The sequence below is a fragment of the Zootoca vivipara genome, chromosome 10 (assembly GCF_965207765.1).
Source record: "Zootoca vivipara chromosome 10, rZooViv2.hap1.1, whole genome shotgun sequence".
Classification (NCBI taxonomy): Eukaryota; Metazoa; Chordata; class Lepidosauria; order Squamata; family Lacertidae; genus Zootoca; species Zootoca vivipara.
The window spans coordinates 946,632-969,088 of NC_142593.1; the positions used below are offsets into that span (position 1 = coordinate 946,632).

The 22,457-nt window shown below is 45.7% G+C and overlaps 2 protein-coding genes across 5 annotated transcripts in view; one reads left to right on the forward strand and one right to left on the reverse strand.

The window, feature by feature from the left end:
• KLF9 (KLF transcription factor 9) overlaps positions 1 to 22,457 on the forward strand; it is a 619,671-nt gene that overhangs the window by 431,423 nt on the left and 165,791 nt on the right. The window lies entirely within an intron of this gene.
• The window catches only part of TJP2 (tight junction protein 2), a 77,371-nt gene that overhangs the window by 36,567 nt on the left and 18,347 nt on the right, over positions 1 to 22,457 (reverse strand). For 2 of the 4 annotated variants that reach the window (XM_088652769.1, XM_035099637.3), the window contains exon 2: positions 20,210 to 20,330. Coding sequence is in view for 2 of the 4 variants with exons in the window: in XM_060280043.2 (XP_060136026.2) it covers positions 6,662 to 6,748 (87 nt within the window). In the remaining 2 variants the exon portion in view is untranslated. Of the gene's footprint in view, positions 1 to 6,661; positions 6,873 to 20,209; positions 20,331 to 22,457 lie in introns of those variants that run through there. The other 2 variants (XM_060280043.2, XM_060280044.2) reach the window with 2 other exon arrangements.

Consider the following 22,457-nt stretch of genomic DNA (forward strand, 5'->3'; position numbering starts at 1 on the left):
AAAACGTTTCAGAGAGGCTAATCCCAACAACGTCATTCCTAGACAAGGCAGCCAATAGAGCTCTCTGAAAATATTAGAAGAGACCCATCTACTTGCAGCTCAAGACAACCTGCTACTTCAAAGCTAAGCATCTCCAAGTGCCAACTTCAGTTTTGGATGCTCCCAGAACAACTGGTCTTCTCTCACAACCCTCACCATGATGGCCTCCCTGCAACTGGGAAGTCCTTGTGCTCAAGAGAAGCTGGTTAGTTCTGCCACTTGAACACAGAGGCATAAGGCTCGATCCTTTACAGGAGTGTTTCCCAAAGTGTGGTACATGTACCCTTAGCGAGACATGAATGGGGTTCAAAGGGTACATGGCAGAAATTATAATTATAATTCATCATAGCTTTTTTAGCTGCATAAAACAATTCAAAGCTAAAATAGTATTATTAAAACTACTCCCCAATTATCTTCTTCTAAGAAGGGGAATGCCAGTAAGAATAAACTTTCAGAAGGCGTACATGATTATTCAAAGTTTGGGAAACACAGCTTTACAGCATAGATAACCATCATAGAGTTGGAAGAGACCACAAGGGCCATCCAGTCCAACCCCCTGCCAAGCGGGAAACACCATCAAAGCATTCCTGACAGATGCCTGTCAAGCCTCTGCTTAAACACCTTCCAACTCTATGATTCCAGCTTATATTTAAATATACAGTAAAATTAAATGTGATATATTGCTAAAAGAAATAAAGGAAATTATTTCAACTTGAAGTCATACGTTAACCTACTAACAGACTTAGCAGTGTGAGCCTGATTTGTATGCATACTCTCTGACACCACCAATTAAAACTGAAATAAAGGCTTAAACTATATTCAGCCATTTAACTGAGAACTGAATCAGGACAATGATAACCAGAAACCTCTTTGCTTAATTCTGAGGATTCTTCCAGACACTGGACTCTTTGTTCTACTGTATAATCCATTGTAAACTGTTTGTGCTGCAATTGTTAGGTCTGGGCAAGAGAATTCAGGATCTGAATGGAGGGAGTGATGCCCACTGACATAGGCATAACTTTCTTGATACATTTGCAAAAAGGCTTTTTAGTGGAACTGCTAGATGTCATTAGCTAGGGAACAAAGCATCAATTGATCAGCTACAAGGCCCCATTTAACTGATTTCTTTTCCAGAAAAACTTATCTCTTCCATGGCCTTCTTGTGATGATAACCCAGGAAAACAAGTTGTCCATATGAATCTCTCAGACCTTGCCCTACTTCTGTAAAAGCAGCCTGTGCAACTCATTTCAATATTCTCTTTGCAAGTTCTGTCTTGCAATGGGCAGCCTCCTGCCATTCAGGAACCCAGGGAGGTCACTGGCTGCCCACTGGATAAAATGGGTGCAAATGCCAACATTTCTGGGCAGAGAAGTGTCTTACAGGTTTCCCTGCCTCTTTAGACAAATGCAATACCTGAACTTCTCACTTCTCTATAGTAAGCTTTGAGTGTTTTTGTAGGATGGGAATGTTGTAGAGGTGGGGGGATGATTAACCAAACCAATCCTCCTGGCAAACTGGCAATATCCCTTCGCTCACTCAAGTTTAGGATATTCTACACCTTTCCTCAGCAGAGTTTTTTTTTGTTTCAGAAAAATACGTGGCTCATGTAAATGTAAACTAAGCCTTAATAATAAACTGAGAGAAAACTGTAACAAAATAACAGGATGAGAGAAACATACAACAGACATGTCCAAGGCATTGGTCGCGATCTACCAGTCAATCCTGGGGTGAATTCTGGTCGGTCGCCACACCCACTCCGCTGGAGACGGGCCTGAGCAGCCACCACCTCATCCTGATGTGCTCTTGCCTGTGTGTGCCCATGCCTGCCCTGTCAGCACCCGCCCCCTCCCTGCCCCCATCCCTGCCAGTTCACATCCTACTTCTTGTTGGACATGCGTGAAATCAGGGCCACCTTAAGCTTCAGTGGTGCCATGGTGCAGGGATCCCTTGGGCGCCCCACACACCCACGGGGGTCCTCCCACCCTCTGCGCTCGGAGGATGCCTTCGCGGCCCGCCCAGCAGCCCCGACCCGCTAAACCGCCTGCTGCGTCCTCCTGAAAGGAACGAGGCGCGCAGCCCGCCCCGCCCTGGCGTTTGTGTCAGAGGGCTGCCTTTGGGGGCGGAGGGGTGGCTGCTTTCTGCCGGGAAGGCAGCGCTTTCCTATTTTTGTGCGCGCGCACGTTTCCTTTGGCTTGATTGCCAAACTAAGAGGCTCCACGCATTTCCAAGCGCCCCCATCCCCAGCGACTCTTTTTAAATTTTATTTTACTGGTGGTCTCTTGGGATGTGTGGGTGGGACTGGAGCAGCAACATGTGCTTCGAGCCCAGGGTGGCAGCGCGGTTGGGGGGTGGGGGTTTCAGTTTAGCCCACAGCCCCCAAGCAGCCCCCTGCCTTTCACCTTCTGAGGGAGGTCGCTTCTGTCTCTAGCAAGGTTCTTTTTCTTTGGCACCCGAACCCACCTGCCTGGGCGTGGGCTCTTGCCCTCATGTCCTCGGAGACGCGGCGGCTGTGTTGCGGGCTGCCGCTTGCTCGCTCCTCCCTCCGGATCGTGCCGGGCCCAGGGAGACTGGCGCGCTCAAGGCAGGCGCCCGAGGGGGCTCACCACTGGCCACGGCCGCTTCACCGGCAGCCTCCTCCTAGCTAAGAAGTGGCGGCGGGACTTGCTCCGAGTTCCTACTGCCAGGCCAGCTGGCAATTAATCAAATGCAAATCGGCAAGGCACCAGGACCAGATGGACTGACATCAAAATATTATAAGACACCTAAAGACTGGCTGATTCAACCATTGATGGATGTCTGCAATAAAATATTAAGGGGGGACAAAGCACCCAAGACCTGGATCTGTTCAGCAAGCAAGTGGCCCGGGGAAGGAGAAGGAGAAGGAGGAAGAGAGGGAGCTCCCTCCCGCGCCCTGCAAGGGTGCCCCCCCCCTTGGCCCCAAGGCTCCGGTCACTGGCCTCTCTTGCTGTGACGCCCTCCTCGGCCCATCTGCCGAGAAATCAAAAATAATTACCAATGTCAAAAATAATTCAGAGGTAAACTAAATGACCTTACCTACAAGTCTTGGGAGTTTTGCCAAAACCAAGGCTTGCTCCTTTTCATTTTTAGGCCGTGGTGGGAAAAGGTGTAGTGGTATTTCACATTTGGAGGGGGTCCAAATACTGCTGGTACAATAAACCTCTCCTGAGCAATTCCTAGACCCCCTCTAAGCTTTAGGCATAGCTGCCAAGTTATCCCTTTTTTAAAGGGATTTTCCCTTATGCTGAATAGGCTTCCTCGCGAGAAAAGGGAAAACTTGGCAGCTATGGCTTTAGGTTTCCAACCTGCTTGCAGAGCTGCTTGTCCCAGGACAATCCATTGCTCTGCTACAGATCTCAACCTCTATCTAGCTAACAGACTATAGCAGCTAGGGCAGGAAAATAACCAAGATTATCCAAGGTCAGAATTCCAGTACCAGCACCTTCATTTCATAAGAAATATGGTGCTTGTTGCCAGAAATTACTGTATAGGTATGTAATAATAATAATAATAATAATAATAATAATAATAATAATAATAATAATTTTATTATTTATAGCCCGTCCATCTGGTTCAAACTCAAGGAATACAAAGGGGGGGGGAACCTTATAGTGGAGATGTAGCTATGATGAAGACATTTCAAAAACTAATCATGGGGAAATTAGCATTTTGTTAACGGAACACAAGAAATCCAGAATAAGTAGGGAATGTCAAGAAATCCAGAATACAGGAAAGAAGATTCCAACTCAACATCAGGAAGAACTTTGGCAGTAAGAGGACTCTCCTTCCTTGGAGGTTTTTAAGCAGAGGTTGGGTGGCCATCTGTCATGAATGCTTTAGCTGAGATTCCTGCATTGCAGCGGGTTGGACTAGATGACCCTTGAAGTCCCTTCCAAGTCTACAATTCTATGGCTCTAAGACTCAGGCTGATGAACCTGAGCACCAACTACTTGCAACATGATAAACAGATGTTGTGGACATGCTCTAAGCTGCTTTCTCCTTGTACATACACAACCATCACATTATGCTCCTCTGACAAAGTTATTCTTGATGGCTAGTCCCCAAGCTGCTCCATAATGAAACTACAGTAGTTAAACCCATTGAGGTTACTCAGTCTGGGCCCAATCCTGTATTTTGAAAGAACAACCTTGGATACTGAATACTTTCGCATAAGCCAGGAAGATAAGCCTTGTGCCAACATCCAAAAAGAGAACAGAGAAAGAGAAAAGAAAGCCTTTTGAAAGGAAGGCAGGTCAAGTCCTGTTTATCACTCATCAGCAGCAGATGACCCATCACAAAGCAAAATGATGTTTCATTCGACACAATCATGTTAAAATCTAAAATGTTTGCATAATTTCACAAGCTCCAATGATCAACATTTTATTGGGTCCATACAAAGGAAACCAGTTCAGATTAAGTAAACTACATTATTTAAACTAAAAATGAATAATAGATATGCATAGAGTTTCCACTAGCTAATAGCTAGAAGGCATTGGCAAGCAGTACTCTCAAAGGGCCTCTACTGTAATTTTAAGACAACCAAGCAAAACAAACAACAGCTATACTGTCAAAAGTTTAATACAGGTTTTTATAGCTGTATTTTTTACCATCTGTAGCTCATGTCAAAGGAAACAAATAATACAAAAAGTAGCTAAAAACAAAAATAATCATCTGGCACTATTGTGTACGATTGGTTTCACTGCCTCCTACAGTTGGGCTGAATATCATATTTTCACTATATTATCTTGCTGAACAACATGCCAATTTTTTACATGCTCAAAATTTAAACTAAGTATTTTTAATATGTTAAATAAAACATTCAAGCTTTATACTACAGAAATTATGACAAAGGTTAGATACAAAAGTGATAAAGATAGAATGGCTAGAGGAAGAAAGTTAAACTGCTTTATACTACAGAAATTATGACCAGCAGTATCCTGGCCAGCAGAATTATTAAACAAATTACCATACAAACTCAAGTATAAGCCTACTTTTTTTACCACCAAAATTGTGCTGAAAAAGCCACCCTCGGCTTATACTTGAGTGAGGCTTGAGTGAGGCGGAGAAAGGTTTGGAGAAGAGAAGCGCTGCGCTGCGACTCTCTGAACCCCCGTCCTATGCCTGCTCTGTGCGAGGCAGCGGGGAGAGAGAAGCGGCGAGGAAGGGATCTCCCCCCACCCCACCGCCGACAGCTGGGAAAGGCATAGGATGGTATTTATTTTTATTTTTGAAATTTACCAGTAGCTGCTGCGTTTCCCACCCTCAGCTTATACTCGAGTCAATAAGTTTTCCCAGTTTTTGAGGTAAAATTAGGTGCCTCAGCTTATATTCGGGTCGCCTTATACTCGAGTATATATGGGTAATTTGATTTCTTATTTCAATTCCTAGCTTAAATCAACCTGCAACCTTTAACTTAAAAGTATCAGTACCACTCCTTGTCTTTCAGCATTTTGGCTGGGATAGCTCAGTCAGTAGAAGAGAAGTCTCTTAATCTCATGGTCGTGAGTTCAAGCCCCATGTTGGACAAAAGATTCCCGCCTTGGACTAGATGACCCTCCTGGTTCCTTCTAAATTTAAGATTCTATGATCCTTACAAAGCCAGAGTGCACTTTCTAGGGAGATTTTTCAACATGTACTTATGAAGCCGCCACACCCCCAGCAATTGAGAAATACTGGTAGTTCTCTTTGCAAGTTTTCCCAGTTACAGGTTGGTCTGCCATAGTCGAAACAAAATGATTTTGAAACAAAATGATTCTCTTTGTGGAGTCATCTCCATAAATTCATAGACATGGAAACCTCAAGCAGAGTTTGTGCTAAACCTGAATATGAATCATGGGGCTTGATGGATGGCTCAGGCTTGTCCCTGCATCTCAGCCTTCATTGCTCATTTTATGCAATCCCAGTCATTGTTATCTCACTTTATGTTATTGGGCTCTCTGGGTATTCATATACAGCATTTTTCTCAGTGAAACTCCTAGGTACAGCCAGCTAATGACCAAGGTGAACATACTTTACAGTCATGTTAATATAGTCGAAAGGAATAAAAACAGTTTAAAGGAAGAGACAAAGGATCTTATTCTTTTATGCATTTTAAGTTAGGGTACTGTAGTTCCATAAAACCCCACCCTTCTCAAACCAAACAAAGACAAAACTTCTACATAAAACTGATGCTTAAAATAGAAAGTACATAAAATCCAAACAACACCTCAGATTTTAACACTGGCCTTTCAGAGTATATGAAAAACTTAAAGAGAGAGTCCTGGGGCACATTCAAGTTTAACAAACTGATTGGGACATGAGAGCTCGCTCCCTTCATCAGATTCCTGAGCTGTTACTCTCAGCTGGCAGATCTATAAAGAAAGAAAAGTGTCGCCAGGGCAGGGGGGCCAAAGGCCATGAAATCTGTGACATTTCGACTCTTAAGCAGAAATGTACACAAAGCAAGTCCGCTGAGCGCTCACAACACAACAGCACTTGTGAAGGGCCATCGCTTTGCCGCCAGAGGCTTCCTACACCTGGACGAAGCTCCGAGGGCCACGGAAAGGGAGCAGGGGGGCCACGCGGATCCCAGGAGAACTTTCCGCCGGAGCGCCTCCGACTCACCCGAAGCCACGGCGAGAGCAGGGCGGTCGCGCGCAGAGGAGAGCCCGACCCGGACCCGCCGCCTCCTCCTCCTCCCCTCACCGGCATCTCCGCGGTCGCCGCGAGGCCAACGGGCTCCGGGGGAGAAGCAGCGCTTCGCCCGGCACTGGCGGATCCCCCTCGGAAGCGACGAGACTTCCCCGCCGGCCGGACTCCGCCCACGTCCCGCCCCCGACGCGGCTCCGCCTCCCCGGGAGCCAAGCGGGGCTCCTCCCTCCGCGCTCACCCCCCCCCCCGGCATCTCGCCTGGCGGGGAAGGAAGGCCAGCCAAGTGTCGCAAAGCCCCGGGAAGCCGCGCCCAACACCTCCCGGGCAAGCGGCGCCGGCGGCGGCGGCGCAGGAAAAACAAGTGGGCCCGAGGCGAAGGGGATTCTGGAAAGGAGAAAAGGCGACTTAAGGGCAGCAAGCCTAAATGTCGGCGGGCTCGCACGGGCCAAGTTGTTTTTCCTCGTTCAGATTTGACATCATCTAAATCCACCAGAAACTCTTTCATATATCTTGTTTCGCGAGCCTTCATCCTGAAGAAGCAAAACAATGGTCATTGTAACTGCATTTGTATGGTCTCCCTTATGCAATAGATATACACTGCCAGAGCAATGCATATACACTGAACGATTGCAATGCAATAACTAAGACAACAAAGTGGTCTTTTTTAGCACCAATCCAATGCATGCCCTACATATTTTCCTCCTAAAACCAATGTGAAATTACTTTCAGAACAGGAAATCAGTATTTCCTTTCAGAACCGGAAAGCCGATTATCAAGAAGGAAGTGTGTGAAAATACACACACAAATATACACTTACAAATATACACTTAATATAAAGTTCACCCACACATACAAGTTCAGCCACACTACATACTAAAAAGGCCTTATCCCTTTTACCTGTCAACCTATTATATCTTTTACAAAGGCCAGAGAGCAGGGCCTCAGTGGCCAATTGTAGAAGATGGGCAGCCTCGCCTGGCATGGGGCACACCATTTCTATTCCCAGAATTAGAGACAATAGTTGCTCCCACTTAACTGGGAATGCAGTACAGTAATTTAATTGTGTTGCAAGGTCAAGATCCCATCCTGCATTCTCCAGGGTCCCGGTCCCATTTCCCTGCTGAGTCAGCACCGAAAGAGCCTTTGCCGCCTCCTCCTCCTCCTCCTCCTCCAGTGGCTGCAGCCACAGATCTCAGTGCTGTTGCCTCTCAGCAGAGGCACAGGTGGTTCTGGTTCTGGTTCTGGTTTCTGGCTTATCCCTACTATGCCACTGCCTTCTTTCCCAATGGCCTAAGGTCAGGAAAGGAAGGAACTAAAGGATAAGAGGAAGGGCTGGCTGACAAGTAGTAGCGGAGTTAGGGATGTTCTCTTGAGTCATCTCTCCTAAGAAACTGGACAATGAAGCAATCAAACTCGAGAGATAGTATGGCTTCATAGCTAATGAGGTTTCTTAGGAGAGATAACTCAAAACAACTATTTTCCATTACTTGTCAACCCATCCAGGGGCGTCTTAGCCACAGAGGCTAGTGGTGCGGGGAACCACGGCGCCACATACTGGAGGGTGCCACGGAAGAGGCGGAGGCTGGATGCGGTGCCTCCCTGCATCAGCCCACCGCCCTCGCCCGCCTCCGCCATGCCGCGCAGTGCCCAGAGCCTCCATCCCACTGGAGGAGCGCCAAGGCGCACTGCAGCGCATGCGCGCTTCGCCAGACCCTTGCAGCGTGCGAGGGCTGCCAGGAGGCGGCCAGCCACCGAGGGCGAGCACCAGAGCTGCCACCTCTTCCTTGCTGCCAGAAGCCCGTGTCTGTCCTCAGTGCAGCAGCAGCGCCAAGGAAGGGAAGCATGGCGCGGGCTCCTCCTGGGCAGTGTGCGAGGGCTGACAGGAGGCGGCTGGCCGCTGAGGGGAAGCCCTGGAGCTGCCGCCTCTTCCTCACTGCCAGGCACCCGCGCATGTCCTCAGCACAGCAGCAGTCCCGAGGAAGGAAAGCATGGTGCAGGCTCTTCCTGGGCGCTGCCCGTGGCAGAAGGAACCCAGCACGCCTCAGCCCCACTAGTGAGGGGGATCCATTTCACAGGATCCATTGGACATTTTTTGCTTTTTCTCGCTTTTCCAAAAGGGCTTTTTTGCCTGTCCAGAACAAACACAAGGCAGAAATTCAGCAGGTGCAAAGACAGAGAGAAAGGATGCTGGACTAGGTGGGTCACTGGCTAACAACAGGGCTTTTCTGATATTCTGATGGAACCTCCAGATCTAGGGACAGTCTATCCCGCCAGCCAAAAGGTCGACAACTCTGGGAAAGGGGGGGCAGAGGGATCTTTGCACCATGGCGCCGGATATGCTTAAGACGGCCCTGAACCCATCCTCTTATGCCATAGTCCTTTCCTTCTCTCCCTGGGGTCATTCCACATCAAATCAACGCAAAAAACAAGGGTTTCGTCACCCACCATCTCAGATTTTGATGAAACTTGGTGTACCCCCCTCCCTTGTGGTTGAAAGAACCCCCCTTAATTTTTTCCCCTCTATCTCAAACAGTTTTAATTTTATAGCACTTCAAAGTTTTGTGAAATCTGCGTTGCCTGTCCCTCTTGAGACCCTCGGAACATGTACATTTTACATGTATAACATAATATCATATCTGAAGAAGTGTGCATGCATACAGAAGCTCATACCAAGACCAAGCTTAGTTGGTCTCTAAGGTGCTACTGGACAATTTTTTATTTTTAAAATATATTTCTAACATAATATAGGTTATTAAAAGTTTTTCCCGAAAGTGCATACAGTACTATTATGTTTATTTTAATGTTGAACAAATTTGTTTCATTGTTTTTTTTCTATTACAGCTGTATTGTTGTTGTTTAGTCATTTAGTCGTGTCCGACTCTTCGTGACCCCATGGACCATAGCACGCCAGGCACTCCTGTCTTCCACTGCCTCCCACAGTTTGGTCAAACTCATGTTCGTAGCTTCGAGAACACTGTCCAACCATCTCGTCCTCTGTCGTCCCCTTCTCCTAGTGCCCTCCATCTTTCCCAACATCAGGGTCTTTTCCAAGGATTCTTCTCTTCTCATGAGGTGGCCAAAGTATTGGAGCCTCAGCTTCACGATCTGTCCTTCCAGGGAGCACTCAGGGCTGATTTCCTTAAGAATGGATAGGTTTGATCTTCTTGCAGTCCATGGGACTCTCAAGAGTCTCCTCCAGCACCACAATTCAAAAGCATCAATTCTTCGGCGATCAGCCTTCTTTATGGTCCAGCTCTCACTTCCATACATCACTACTGGGAAAACCATAGCTTTAACTATACGGACCTTTGTCGGCAAGGTGATGTCTCTGCTTTTTAAGATGCTGTCTAGGTTTGTCATTGCTTTTCTCCCAAGAAGCAGGCGTCTTTTAATTTCGTGACTGCTGTCACCATCTGCAGTGATCAAGGAGCCCAAGAAGGTGAAATCTCTCACTGCCTCCATTTCTTCCCCTTCTATTTGCCAGGAGGTGATGGGACCAGTGGCCATGATCTTGGTTTTTTTGATGTTGAGCTTCAGACCATATTTTGCGCTCTCCTCTTTCACCCTCATTAAAAGGTTCTTTAATTCCTCCTCGCTTTCTGCCATCAAGGTTGTGTCATCTGCATATCTGAGGTTGTTGATATTTCTTCCGGCAATCTTAATTCCGTCTTGGGATTCATCTAGTCCAGCCTTTCGCATGATGAATTCTGCATATAAGTTAAATAAGCAGGGAGACAATATACAACCTTGTCGTACTCCTTTCCCAATTTTGAACCACTCAGTTGTTCCATATCCAGTTCTAACTGTAGCTTCTTGTCCCACATAGAGATTTCTCAGGAGACAGATGAGGTGATCAGGCACTCCCATTTCTTTAAGAACTTGCCATAGTTTGCTGTGGTCGACACAGTCAAAGGCTTTTGCATAGTCAATGAAGCAGAAGTAGACGTTTTTCTGGAACTCTCTAGCTTTCTCCATAATCCAGCGCATGTTTGCTATTTGGTCTCTGGTTCCTCTGCCCCTTCGAAATCCAGCTTGCACTTCTGGGAGTTCTCGGTCCACATACTGCTTAAGCCTGCCTTGTAGAATTTTAAGCATAACCTTGCTAGCGTGTGAAATGAGCGCAATTGTGCGGTAGTTGGAGCATTCTTTGGCACTGCCCTTCTTTGGAATTGGGATGTAGACTGATCTTCTCCAATCCTCTGGCCATTGCTGAGTTTTCCAAACTTGCTGGCATATTGGGTGTAGCACCTTAACAGCATCATCTTTTAAAATTTTAAATAGTTCAGCTGGAATATCATCACTTCCACTGGCCTTGTTATTAGCAGTGCTTTCTAAGGCCCATTTGACTTCACTCTCCAAGATGTCTGGCTCAAGGTCAGCAACCACGCTACCTGGGGTGTACGAGACCTCCATATCTTTCTGGTATAATTCCTCTGTGTATTCTTGCCACCTCTTCTTGATGTCTTCTGCTTCTGTTAGGTCCTTACCACTTTTGTCCTTGATTATGGTAATCTTTGTACGAAATGTTCCTTTCATGTCTCCAATTTTCTTGAACAGATCTCTGGTTTTCCCCATTCTATTGTTTTCCTCTATTTCTTTGCATTGCTCATTTAAGAAGACCATCTTGTCTCTCCTTGCTGTTTTTTGGAAATCTGCATTCAGTTTCCTGTATCTTTCCCTTTCTCCCTTGCCTCCTCTCCTCCGCTATTTGTAAGGCCTCGTTGGACAGCCATTTTGCTTTCTTGCATTTCCTTTTCCTTGGGATGGTTTTCGTTGCTGCCTCCTGTATAATGTTACGAGCCTCCATCCATAGTTCTTCAGGCACTCTGTCCACCAAATCTAAATCCTTAAACCTGTTCCTCACTTCCACTGTGTATTCATAAGGGATTTGATTCAGATTGTATCTTACTGGCCCAGTGGTTTTTCCTACTTTCTTCAGTTTAAGCTGGAATTTTGCTATAAGAAGCTGATGATCTGAGTTACAGTCAGCTCCAGGTCTTGTTTTTGCTGACTGTATAGAGCTTCTCCATCTTTGGCTGCAGAGAATATAATCAATCTGATTTCGATGCTGCCCATTTGGTGATATCCATGTGTAGAGTCGTCTCTTGTGTTGTTGGAAAAGAGTGTTTGTGATGACCAGCTTGTTCTCTTGACAGAACTCTATTAGCCTTTGCCCTGCTTCATTTTGAACTCCAAGGCCAAACTTGCCAGTTGTTCCTTTTATCTCTTGATTCCCTACTTTAGCATTCCAATCCCCTGTAATGAGAAGAACATCCTTCTTTGGTGTCATTTCTAGAAGGTGTTGTAGGTCTTCATAGAATTGGTCAATTTCACTTTCTTCAGCTCCGGTAGTTGGTGCATAAACCTGGATTACTGTGATGTTAAAAGGTCTGCCTTGGATTCGTATCGAGATCATTCTGTCATTTTTGAGATTGCATCCCATTACAGCTTTTGCCACTCTTTTGTTGACTATGAGGGCCACTCCATTTCTACTACGGGATTCTTGCCCACAGTAGTAGATATGATAGTCACCCGAACTGAATTCGCCCATTCCCTTCCATTTTAGTTCACTGATGCCCAGGATGTCAATATTTATTCTTGTCATCTCATTTTTGACCACATCCAGCTTACCTCCATTCATGGTTCTTACATTCCAGGTTCCTATGCAATATTTTTCTTTACAGCATCGGACTTTCCTTTCGCTTCCAGGCATATCCGCAACTGAGCGTCCTTTCGGCTTTGGCCCAGCCACTTCATCAGCTCTGAATCTACTTGTACTTGTCCTCCGCTCTTCCTCAGTAGCATGTTGGACGCCTTCCGACCTGAGGGGCTCATCTTCCAGCATCATAACATTTATATGCCTGTTGTCTTTGTCCATGGAGTTTTCTTGGCAGGGATACTGGAGTGGCTTGCCAGTTCCTTCTCCAGGTGGATCACGTTTAGTCAAAACTCTCCACTATGACCTGTCCATCTTGGGTGGCCCTGCATGGCATAGCTCATAGCTTCTCTGAGTTATTCAAGCCCCTTCGCCACGACAAGGCATTGATCCATGAAGGGGATTACAGCTGTGGATTGTAGCAAAGTTGTATACAGTAGCCATTTCCCCCCACGATGTCCAAAATACATAATTTTTTTGTTACAGGGAATTTAAAACCCATAAATTTCATTCTTTTCTGAGAAAGAGCATGTCTTTGAGATAATTTTCAACATCAAAAACTTTGAGTTCCATCATACCCACACGCTGAAAATTGAGGTTTTATAAACCTAGGTTTTCCACCCAAAAAAGTACATTTATTTATTTTTAAAGGCATTTATAAACTTTTGATTGTTGGTATATTTTTTCCTGAAATCCTCTTCCTCTTATTGAGCTTTGTGTAAAATTTCAAAGAGATCTGATCATTGGTTATGGGGGGGGGGAATGTACATGTGCCGAGGGTCTCAAGAGGGACAGATATCTCAGATTTCATGAAACTTTGAAGTGCTATAAAATTAAAACTGTCCGAGAAAGAGGGGGAAAATTTAAGGGGGTTTCTTTCAACCATAAGGGAAGGGTGTACACCAAGTTTCATCAAAATCTGAGACAGTGGGTGACATTACCGTGTTGACACAACGTGGAATGACCCCCTGACCTCAATGGTGTCTCCGAGTATCTTTTTTAGTTTTACTCAGAGTAGTTTAAGTTTTACTCAGAGTAGGCCCACTGAAAATGAACATGATTAAATTAGGTCCATTAATTTCAGTGGCTTTGCTCTGAGTAAAACTTAGGTGAAAACCATCCAAAAGACTGGATTCCCCTTGTAGAATGTGGGGCCAAATGCATAAACAAAACACAACCTAATACTAGTTGATAATGAATAGTTATTATTGTGGTTAAATCTGTGTTTACAATGAGGCAACACTGGAAGGAAGGGTGACAACACATCCAGTCTTGCCACAACTCTACATGCCTTATTTCCATTTCAAAATCAGTGACACAGTAAATATAAATCAAATGTAAACTACTGCTTCTAAGTTACAGGTGAAGGTTCATTTAATCCACCTGTGGAAGCCTCATGCCAAGTTGGATATGTTAAAACTGCAAACAGTGATTACCAGTTTGGAGGAAGTAACTATTTGCAAGTATGATAAAGAATACCATTCGCCCAGAGCTGTCCCCTGCAGATGGTACAGCCTTAAAATCCTTGGTAGTGGGTTCAAAAATAGAATTGGCCAGACCACTGCCTTCTGCAGGTATGCCTAGCTGATGATAAGAAGACCTGCTGTGGACTGCTCCCATCTGACATCAACACAACCTCTCATCCCTGGTCAATTGCCTGCTTTGAATGCAGTCCTACCCCCTGCCCCCCACCAAAGGTGTTCCTGGACCCACCTCCATTACCAGAGGCCCAGGTGACCTCAGTGGCTATGAGTGCCTTTTACCAGCTTCAGTGAGTGAGACAGCTATGGCCGATTCTGGATCAGGTGAGCTTGTCCACAAGCTGCAATGTCCTCTCTGTGGGACTACTCTTGAGGCTGACCTAGACACTTCAGCTAGTTCAAAACACGGCAGCTTGACGGCTCACTGGGGCAGAATATCGCCACTGTATTATGCTGCTGCTGCTGCTGAAAGAATTGCATGGGCTGCCAATTAGCTACCAGGCTAGGTTCAAGGTGCTGGTTTTGGTGTGAAAAGCCCTGCACAGCTTGGGACCAGGATACCTAAAAGATCACCTCAGTAGGACAGTGTTCTGTGGCCGTACCTCTCCTTCCACCCATGCCCAGGTTGGCATATTGACAAGCAGAACAGGGAGCAACAGCAGAGATCCAGAGGAAATGTTCTTATTATTTTGGAATAGCAAGATACAAAAAGGAATGGGGAGCTGCCGGGGGGGGGCAATAAAGCAAAGCGTTATTCTGAAATAATGTGAAGTTTTTCAAACATTAGTAATGTTATTCCCCCTGAGTCTTGCAATCCCTTGCAAGAGAGGGATGTAGCAGACCCACAATTAACGCACGTTAAGCTGTCAAATATGCATTTAATTAATATAGTGATCATTAAGAAGTCAATATATGTGTTCAACTAATACAGTAACCATTAAGGGTGACATTTTAAAATATCAACTAAGGCTTTATTACAACGCAGGTTGAAATTAAAATTAAAAAATCACCCAGCACCTGCTTCACATCTAACAAAATTTTATTCTCTATTTCAAAACTAGGCAGCAGGATACATTTGCTATGATGCATCTTATTTGAAGGAAGAGATGCAGATCCTGTTGATGAAATTACTCAAGTCTTTGAGAATGATTAACTGCAAATTCTTGTGCACTTGAAGATTAATATAGTTCAGAATGTTCTAAGCTAGGCAACAGAGGAAGAGTTTAATGTTTTGAAATTACAATTGTGAAAAATCATTTAGGTGGGACAAAAATATATTTTATTTTAAAGAACTAAATTAAAGCACAACAGTAATATTACAGACGAGAGTTCTCTCAAGAGCTGAGAGGACTACATACTGTACTCAAAGAAGAACAAAACATCCTGAAGAATGCTAGGGGGGAGAAAAATCTAATTCATACTAAAATTCATACTGATACAGTTAACAACTCATTCCATAATTGTCTGCATTGTAATGGAATAATCCCTCATTGAAAAGTACTGTATAGCTCACATGAGATATAAAATTTTACTTAACAAAGACAAAATATTCTGGATCTTCCAGGTTTTTCATTTACTCTAACTCAGTATGTTAACTACTCCACAGCTTGGCATACCAATTTGCAATGGCAAGACCTTCCTTTTCCCGGTGCTGAGTAACTTTGGGTCTCACATCCATCAACACAAACCTGAAGAGATCTTTAGCTGTAGTGTCAGTCTTGCCTCCATGAAAGGCAGAAAGCACACACAATTTTGGCTCTTTGAAAATTAAAAACCCAAAACGATGCACGAGTAACTGCCCAAACTACAATTCCTCAAAGCAGCTTACAAAATAAAACAACATTCATACCCAGAAAACACAACGAAAAGACCACAGCACCCAAGGAATTGCATGACAGACAGATCCAAAGCCTAAAAGAAAAGCTGTAGATCAAGCCTTCCTCAACCTGGTGCCCTCCAGATGTTTTAGAGTATGATGCCCATCTGCTTCAGCCAGCACAGCCACAGCTGAGGGAGGCTGTAGTCCAAAAACCTCTGGAAGACACCAGGTGGGCAAAAACGTACCGTATTGGCCTGAATATAAGACACACCTTTTTCCAAATTCCGACTGTGAAAAGTTAAAGTGAGGCTTATATTTGGAACCGAGCACTGTGCGCTTGCCTCCCATCACTACCACCACTTGGCACTACCTCCCCCAGCCAGCGCCAGTCGCCCCACCCCCCCACCCCCGTCCAGGGCAGTAGTGCTGGGAGGTGGGCACACAGCGCTCGGGTCCAAATATAAACCTCACTTTAACCTTTCACAGTCGGAATTTGGGGGGGGGGGGAAGTGCAGCTTATATTCAGACCAATATGGTAGATCAATTTCTGCACCTTACTGAGAAGAGCATTCCACAGCTTGAAGTCAATCATTGTAGAGGCCTTGTGATGCCTCATTATCATTGCCTTAGAACTCCTCCCCATTTTCTTTTTCTTTCAGTTTATTTTAAACTGTAACTTGTAGAAATCTATAACTTTTTTATGGGCTTATGCTTTATAAGCAAACAGAAGAACACTGAAATTCCCTAAGTAGGTCTATAAACGCAAAGCTCCTCTAATTTTGCATTCAACAGAAGACCACTGGGCATTTCCCTCCAGGAACTCTTCCCTGGGATCTCCTGCATGGTGCAAGGTTTGGGAGGCATATAGGGAGAGCAGCCCCCAAACACATTTATTTGTAAATGCCAAATCAGAACCACACCTTAGACCAGGGAACCTGTGGCCCTTCAGATGTTGTTGGACTACAACTCCCCTCATCCCTGATCATTGGTCATGTTGGCTGTGGCTGATAGAAGCCGGAGCCCAAGAACATCTGGAAGGCAGCAGGCTCCCCGCTGCCACCTTCCAAGGGCAAAGGGAGCTCAGAGGAAGGGTAGGCAGGAGCAAGCTATTCCCATCATTTCAAACCATGGTTTGGTGTGGCATCTGAATAGCCTCTGATACTAATTCCAGGTTTCCAATATTAAGCAGAGTTTGAAATCAAGGTTTAAACCTTTGTTTAGAGGGCATGTTGCTGACCTTAACCATGGTACATATCACTGGAGATGTAATGCTAAACCATGGTTAAGGCTTGCAAGAGTAGGGAGGAGCAACACATTTCCCCAATTCTGGCTTCCAGATTGTAAAGCCTGCTTTACAGCAAATCAGCATTACATCTCTAATCTGGAGAGTGACACACTTCAGTTCAAACCAAAAGCACTGGAAGAACCAAAATCTATCTCAATGGTTTGTTGTTTTTGTTTTGCTTGATCTGCACAGCTAATTTGCTGTGTTTCTTCTTCAAGGCTATTCAGCACTAGCTTCATTTAAGTAAAATTATGTTCTTTGGCTTTTATAAGCTGCCCTTGCCATCCTGTCATTTGGAGTCAAACTCCCATGACATCCAAATCCCTTCTTTCACAGTAATCAGGGGGTTTATTTAGGTCACAAGCAAAATAAGCAGACACTTTTCAGAACAGAAAAAGTCCTGTTCTCACAGATGTTTGCAAAGCACTATAAGCATCAGCACATGACCTTGTCCATGAGCAAAACCCTCCTGGTAACAAAGAAATGTGTGTCGAGGGGAAGATGCAGGACCACACACACCATTGGCCACGGGGGCCTCTCTGTACCCACCAATCCTCCACCCCACAGGAAGGGCTCACCGTGTGCCCTGGACTCTCCAGATTCCCAGTGACTGGTGCAGGAGGTGTGTGGAAGAGGCCTGCAACAAGATGGCCCCAATACACATGGCAAAAGCTTCTAAACAGAACACGGAGAGCTTCAGTCACCATGGAAAATGAGAGGTGGAAGTGGCAGCGCCTCCATGTCAAACATCATGTGTGTCCTACTCCTACAAGCAACTTAACTCTTGCACTTTTCATACCCTGGACTGTGTTTCTCAAATACATCTTGCTGTCTCCTCCTTTCCCCAAGCCTTCCATTTCCTGTGCCCGACTGACTCCTTTGACTTAAATGCATTCATATGCCTAGCTACTCTGAAGCAAATCCTACTGAGTTCAAAGGGGTTTAATTCTCAGGTAAGTTTACATAGAATTGCAGCCTGCATGCCTCTATTTCCCAGATTCTTTCCCCTTGCTCCTCCCTGCTTATTAGTTTCTGTTCATTTCAGTCCCCAAGCCTCCGTCTCCTCCATAATCTGGACATGGGGGCTGGAAATCTACCACAGGAGTTCAGGCATCATACATCTCTAGAAAGGAGTGGAACTGATCCACTGACAGTTACAGGCTAGCAGTTTGTCTTTCACCTGGGATGAGTCCCCCACCCCAAATACAGAAGACCTACAAGCCCTTTTTAGTTTCAAGAAGATCAGCTCTTTATGCAGTGTTGTACACACAACCTGGGTTCTCTTAGTACTGGAGGGTGAAAGAAGAGAAGCAGAACCAGTGTGCAGGTGCCTGGAGCAGGGGGCAGGCACACAACCCCCCACAACCTGCTATATATCCTACTTTTGCATGTACAGCGTCATGTCTGGCATATCTCAGGTAATGCCTGGAAGAGACCACATGCCCCTTAAGCAGAGAACCTCAGAGATGGCCTCACTTCAGATTTTCTCAATTAGTATAAATAAATTTGTTGAAGAACAAAATGCAACTTTTTAGAGCCATGGCCCAAATACTGGGGAATATGTTTCGCCCAAGGAGACCCACCTCAGCATGAGCCATCCTGCTTTCATGAAACTAAAAAGGCCACTCTGTTTCAGAAGCCCTTTGACGGCTTCACTGCAGTGCACTGGGCAAGGTAATGAAAATGAGATTTGGGGCTTTGCGGGGCCAAAATGTGGCACCCCAGCCCTTGTGGTGCTTTCCCAAAGGCAACTAAGGAGGTGCAAGGCAAGATCCTAGAGCCCTCCTACATCCTCCCCAAAGCTGGGAAAGTACTAACTAGGCTTTGGGAAGGAGGCAGGAGGAGCCTCACACCTCCGTCCCAAAGCCCAGCACAGTGGGCACACACTGCTTGCACAGCCCTAAATTCACCAGTGCAAAAATTTTAAAGGTCCGGGGTAATGCTTATGTGAACTCCTTTAGTGTGTCTAGATGTTGTTGAACTACAACTCCCATCAGTCTTGACCATTGGCCATGCTGACTGGGGCTAATAGGAGCTCTAGTCTGGCAACATTTGGGGGGGGGGAGATTCCCCACCCCTGCTCTAGAGCAAGACTTGCAACTAGATGGGAAATATACAAGAACAATAAATTGTTAGGGGCCAAGGATCTCACAGGATTGCTGGTGAAGCTGTGGAAGGAAAGGAGATTTCTTCCATCTTTGGTGGAAATGTCATTTTGTGAAAGATTTCTGGGCTGCAGTATTCGCAAAAATATTGGTTATTACATGTCAAACTATTCCAAACTATTCCCTCCAAAAACACAACTATTCCACCTAATATGACATTAGCTTTATTATTGATTCAACCTTCTAATGACTTTCAAATAATTCATAGAGGATTGTCAGAGACTAGAAATAGCACCATACAAGGGTCGTTAGACCAAATATGGGACATGGTGTTATCAGGGCAATTGGTGTATCACGGTCGATGGTTAGAGACATTCCCCCCCCCCGACATAATATGGTGGCCCTTTCTCTTATATGTAAACAAAGATAGACACTTGCTCCAACCTCCATCAAACCATCTATGATTCTATTAGGAAGAACTTCCTGACAGTAAGAGCTGTTCAACAGTGGAATTTGCTGCCAAGGAGTGTGGTGGAGTCTCCTTCTTTGGAGGTCTTTAAGCGGATGCTTGACAGCCATCTGTCAGGAATGCTTTGATGGTGTTTCCTGCTTGGCAGGGGGTTGGACTGGATGGCCCTTGTGGTCTTTTCCAACTCTATGATTCTATGATTAGCCTTCAGTGGGGAAGAGTTGCATTCAAAGAATCAATGCAGCTCGAGGAGATCTGTAAGTAACTTGTCTCTACACAATGCAGTATCTTTGCCATAGATAACCTACGGTACCTTTTGTTTTTACAAGTACAGTGGTACCGTATCTCGGTTTCCAAATGTCTTAGAAGTCGAAAGTTTCGGTTTTTGAACAAGAACACAAAAACCCGGATGTAAATGCTTCCATTTTCGAATGCACTGAGCCCCCCCCCCATTTTCTCTTTTGAATTTGAAGACTGCCCTTTGCGCCTCGGTTTTCATATGTTTTGGAAGTCGAACAGTCTTATGGAATGGATTACATTCGAAAACTGAGGCACCACTGGACCTGTCACTTTTATTTTCTGTCTTTTTGTGGCAAAAATGCCACTACAAAATTTTTGAAATACATGGTCAAAGGTTAGCCACAACATCTCAAGCATTTTCAGCTGTTGACTGAAATTAGCTGTGCAGATCTGTTAGCCCAAGTACCTGGTGAGGGATGCCTCGCTTCAGGCCTCTCGGTCTCTTTCCTGCAGGGTGTCTTGGGCTGGAGTTACCGCTCTGGTTCCAGTCCCACTCACAAGGGGATGGTGGGATTGTTGTCTGTTCCCTGAGTTGAAAAGAAAAGGGAAAGAGAAAGGGAAAGGGAAGGGAAGGAAAAGGTAAGTCTAATGCAAGTAACATTAAACCCGAAACACTAAAAACATAACGCTTGGTAGTTACTTTTAAACTGCATGTGGCACATGTAAGGCAACAGTTCTGCATGGCAAATAACATAGCAGACATTACTAGTTTTGATGGAGTCTGAACAAGTTCTCTCACTGTACTTTGCACTATACAATCACACCAAGAACTCAAAACATTTTTTAAAAAATGTGATGTATTCACATATATAAAAATATCAAATTCAGAAAACAGCAAATGAAATGATCAAGGGGCTGGAGCGGCTCCCCTATGAGGAAAGGTTTTTACTGTAGTTTAGAGAAATGTAAGAGGTGACATGACGGAAGTTTATACAATTTTCAATGGCATGGAAAGAGTTGATAGAGAAAAGTTTTTCCTCCATCTCTCGTAACTCATGGGCACCCCCTGGAGCTGGGAAATCCAAGACAGATAAAAGAAAGTCCTTCTTCAGCTATGGACATGGCTTCCGCAGGAGACCAACGTGGATGGCTTTAGAAGAGGACTGAAGTTCATGGAGGCTAAGGCTGTCTGTGGCTATTTGCCATGATGGCTCTGCCCTGCCCTCCATGCTGGGGACACTCATCTTTCTGAATTGCAGCTGCTGGAAGCCACAGGGGGAACAGGCATGGGCGTAGGCAGGGGGCAGTTGCCCCCCCTAGAAGCAGGGTTGCTGGCTGGGTGGGCCGCCCGGGCTGGGTGGCACCAGGGCCGCTGTGGGGAGGAGGACACGGGAGGCGATCCTCCTCTGAGGCCGCTGCTGCTGCACGTGTCTTCCTGGAGCCGTGCGATGCAGCACAGCTTCTGATTGGCTGCAGGAAGATCCTCTGGGAGCCACCCCTTCCTTCCCGCTGAGGTGGCTGAGCGGGAGGAAGCGGGCGAGAGCGGGAAGGAAGTGGCAGCAGCATGGAGACTGCCTCCGCCGCCCAGACCAGCAGCATGGGCTCTGCGCCCCGCCGAGACAGAGGACGCCAGCGCTGCCGAAGATGAGGCGGCGGCAGCTGCATGAGTGGGCTTTTGGGAGGGGGTGGGTCCGCCCCCCCCCCCTGCACCAGCTGAAATCGAGAGCAGCTGTGTACTGTTTCCATGGCCCTTAACTTGGTGGTCTGCTGTGACCTGGGGGTGGGGGCTTGGAGAGGAGTTAGACACCCATCCTGCAGCTGTGCACTCCTCCCACGGCAACCACTGAGGAGGAACACACATGCATGGCCTTGAGCCCGCCCACCTTCCCACTTTGTGGCCCCTCCCCTCCTGTGCCTTGGCCCCGCCCCTTGCCCCCCAGTTTTGATCCTGGGTACGCCCCTGGGAACAGGGCTCTTGGGCTTCTCATCTAGCTGGCTACTGTAAGAACAGGATGCTGGACTATTGGCCTGATTCAGCAGCTCTTCTTATGTACTTAAAGAGCAGAAACAGACCTCAGACTCATGTACACAATAAATATGGAACATAGACTACTTGTTAGGACCAACCCCGTTTTTGAGCTACTGGTACAATGTCTTCATAGTGACAAATCCCTATGAAACCATGAAAAAAGAAAAAGGTTCTGAGTCTGCAATGGCAACAGTAGATCTGTTATGTTGAGGAGCAAAAGGCAATTCAAAGTTTTAAACAAGCGCTGAAAGAACTACACCTGCATTGGCCACTGAAGGAAGGGGGCTTGACTCTACTTCTACACGAATCACTATGTGTTTGTGTTCTCATTTTGTATTTTTATGTTGTGAACCACCCTGTGATCTTCAGATGAAGGTCAGTTTACGAATTTAATAAGTAAATAAATAAAATGCTTGCCCTCTCATGAACTTGCCTTGGAAGTCAACAAAGCCTGAACGCTGGGAAGATTAATATGAGAAAACAGGCATTATACCTCTAATGGCACCTTGTATGCAGTCAGAAGAGTGACTTGCTCTGCCACAAACTCTGGCATGGAAAACAGGTTCTAGAAAGGAGCTTCATTTCAGAAGCAGCTCTGCCACTCTGCTTGGCACATTCTCCAGGGACAGAGTCACTCCTCCTTCGTGCAAGTAGGTCACATTTAATGATCTCGCAGGCAACTCCA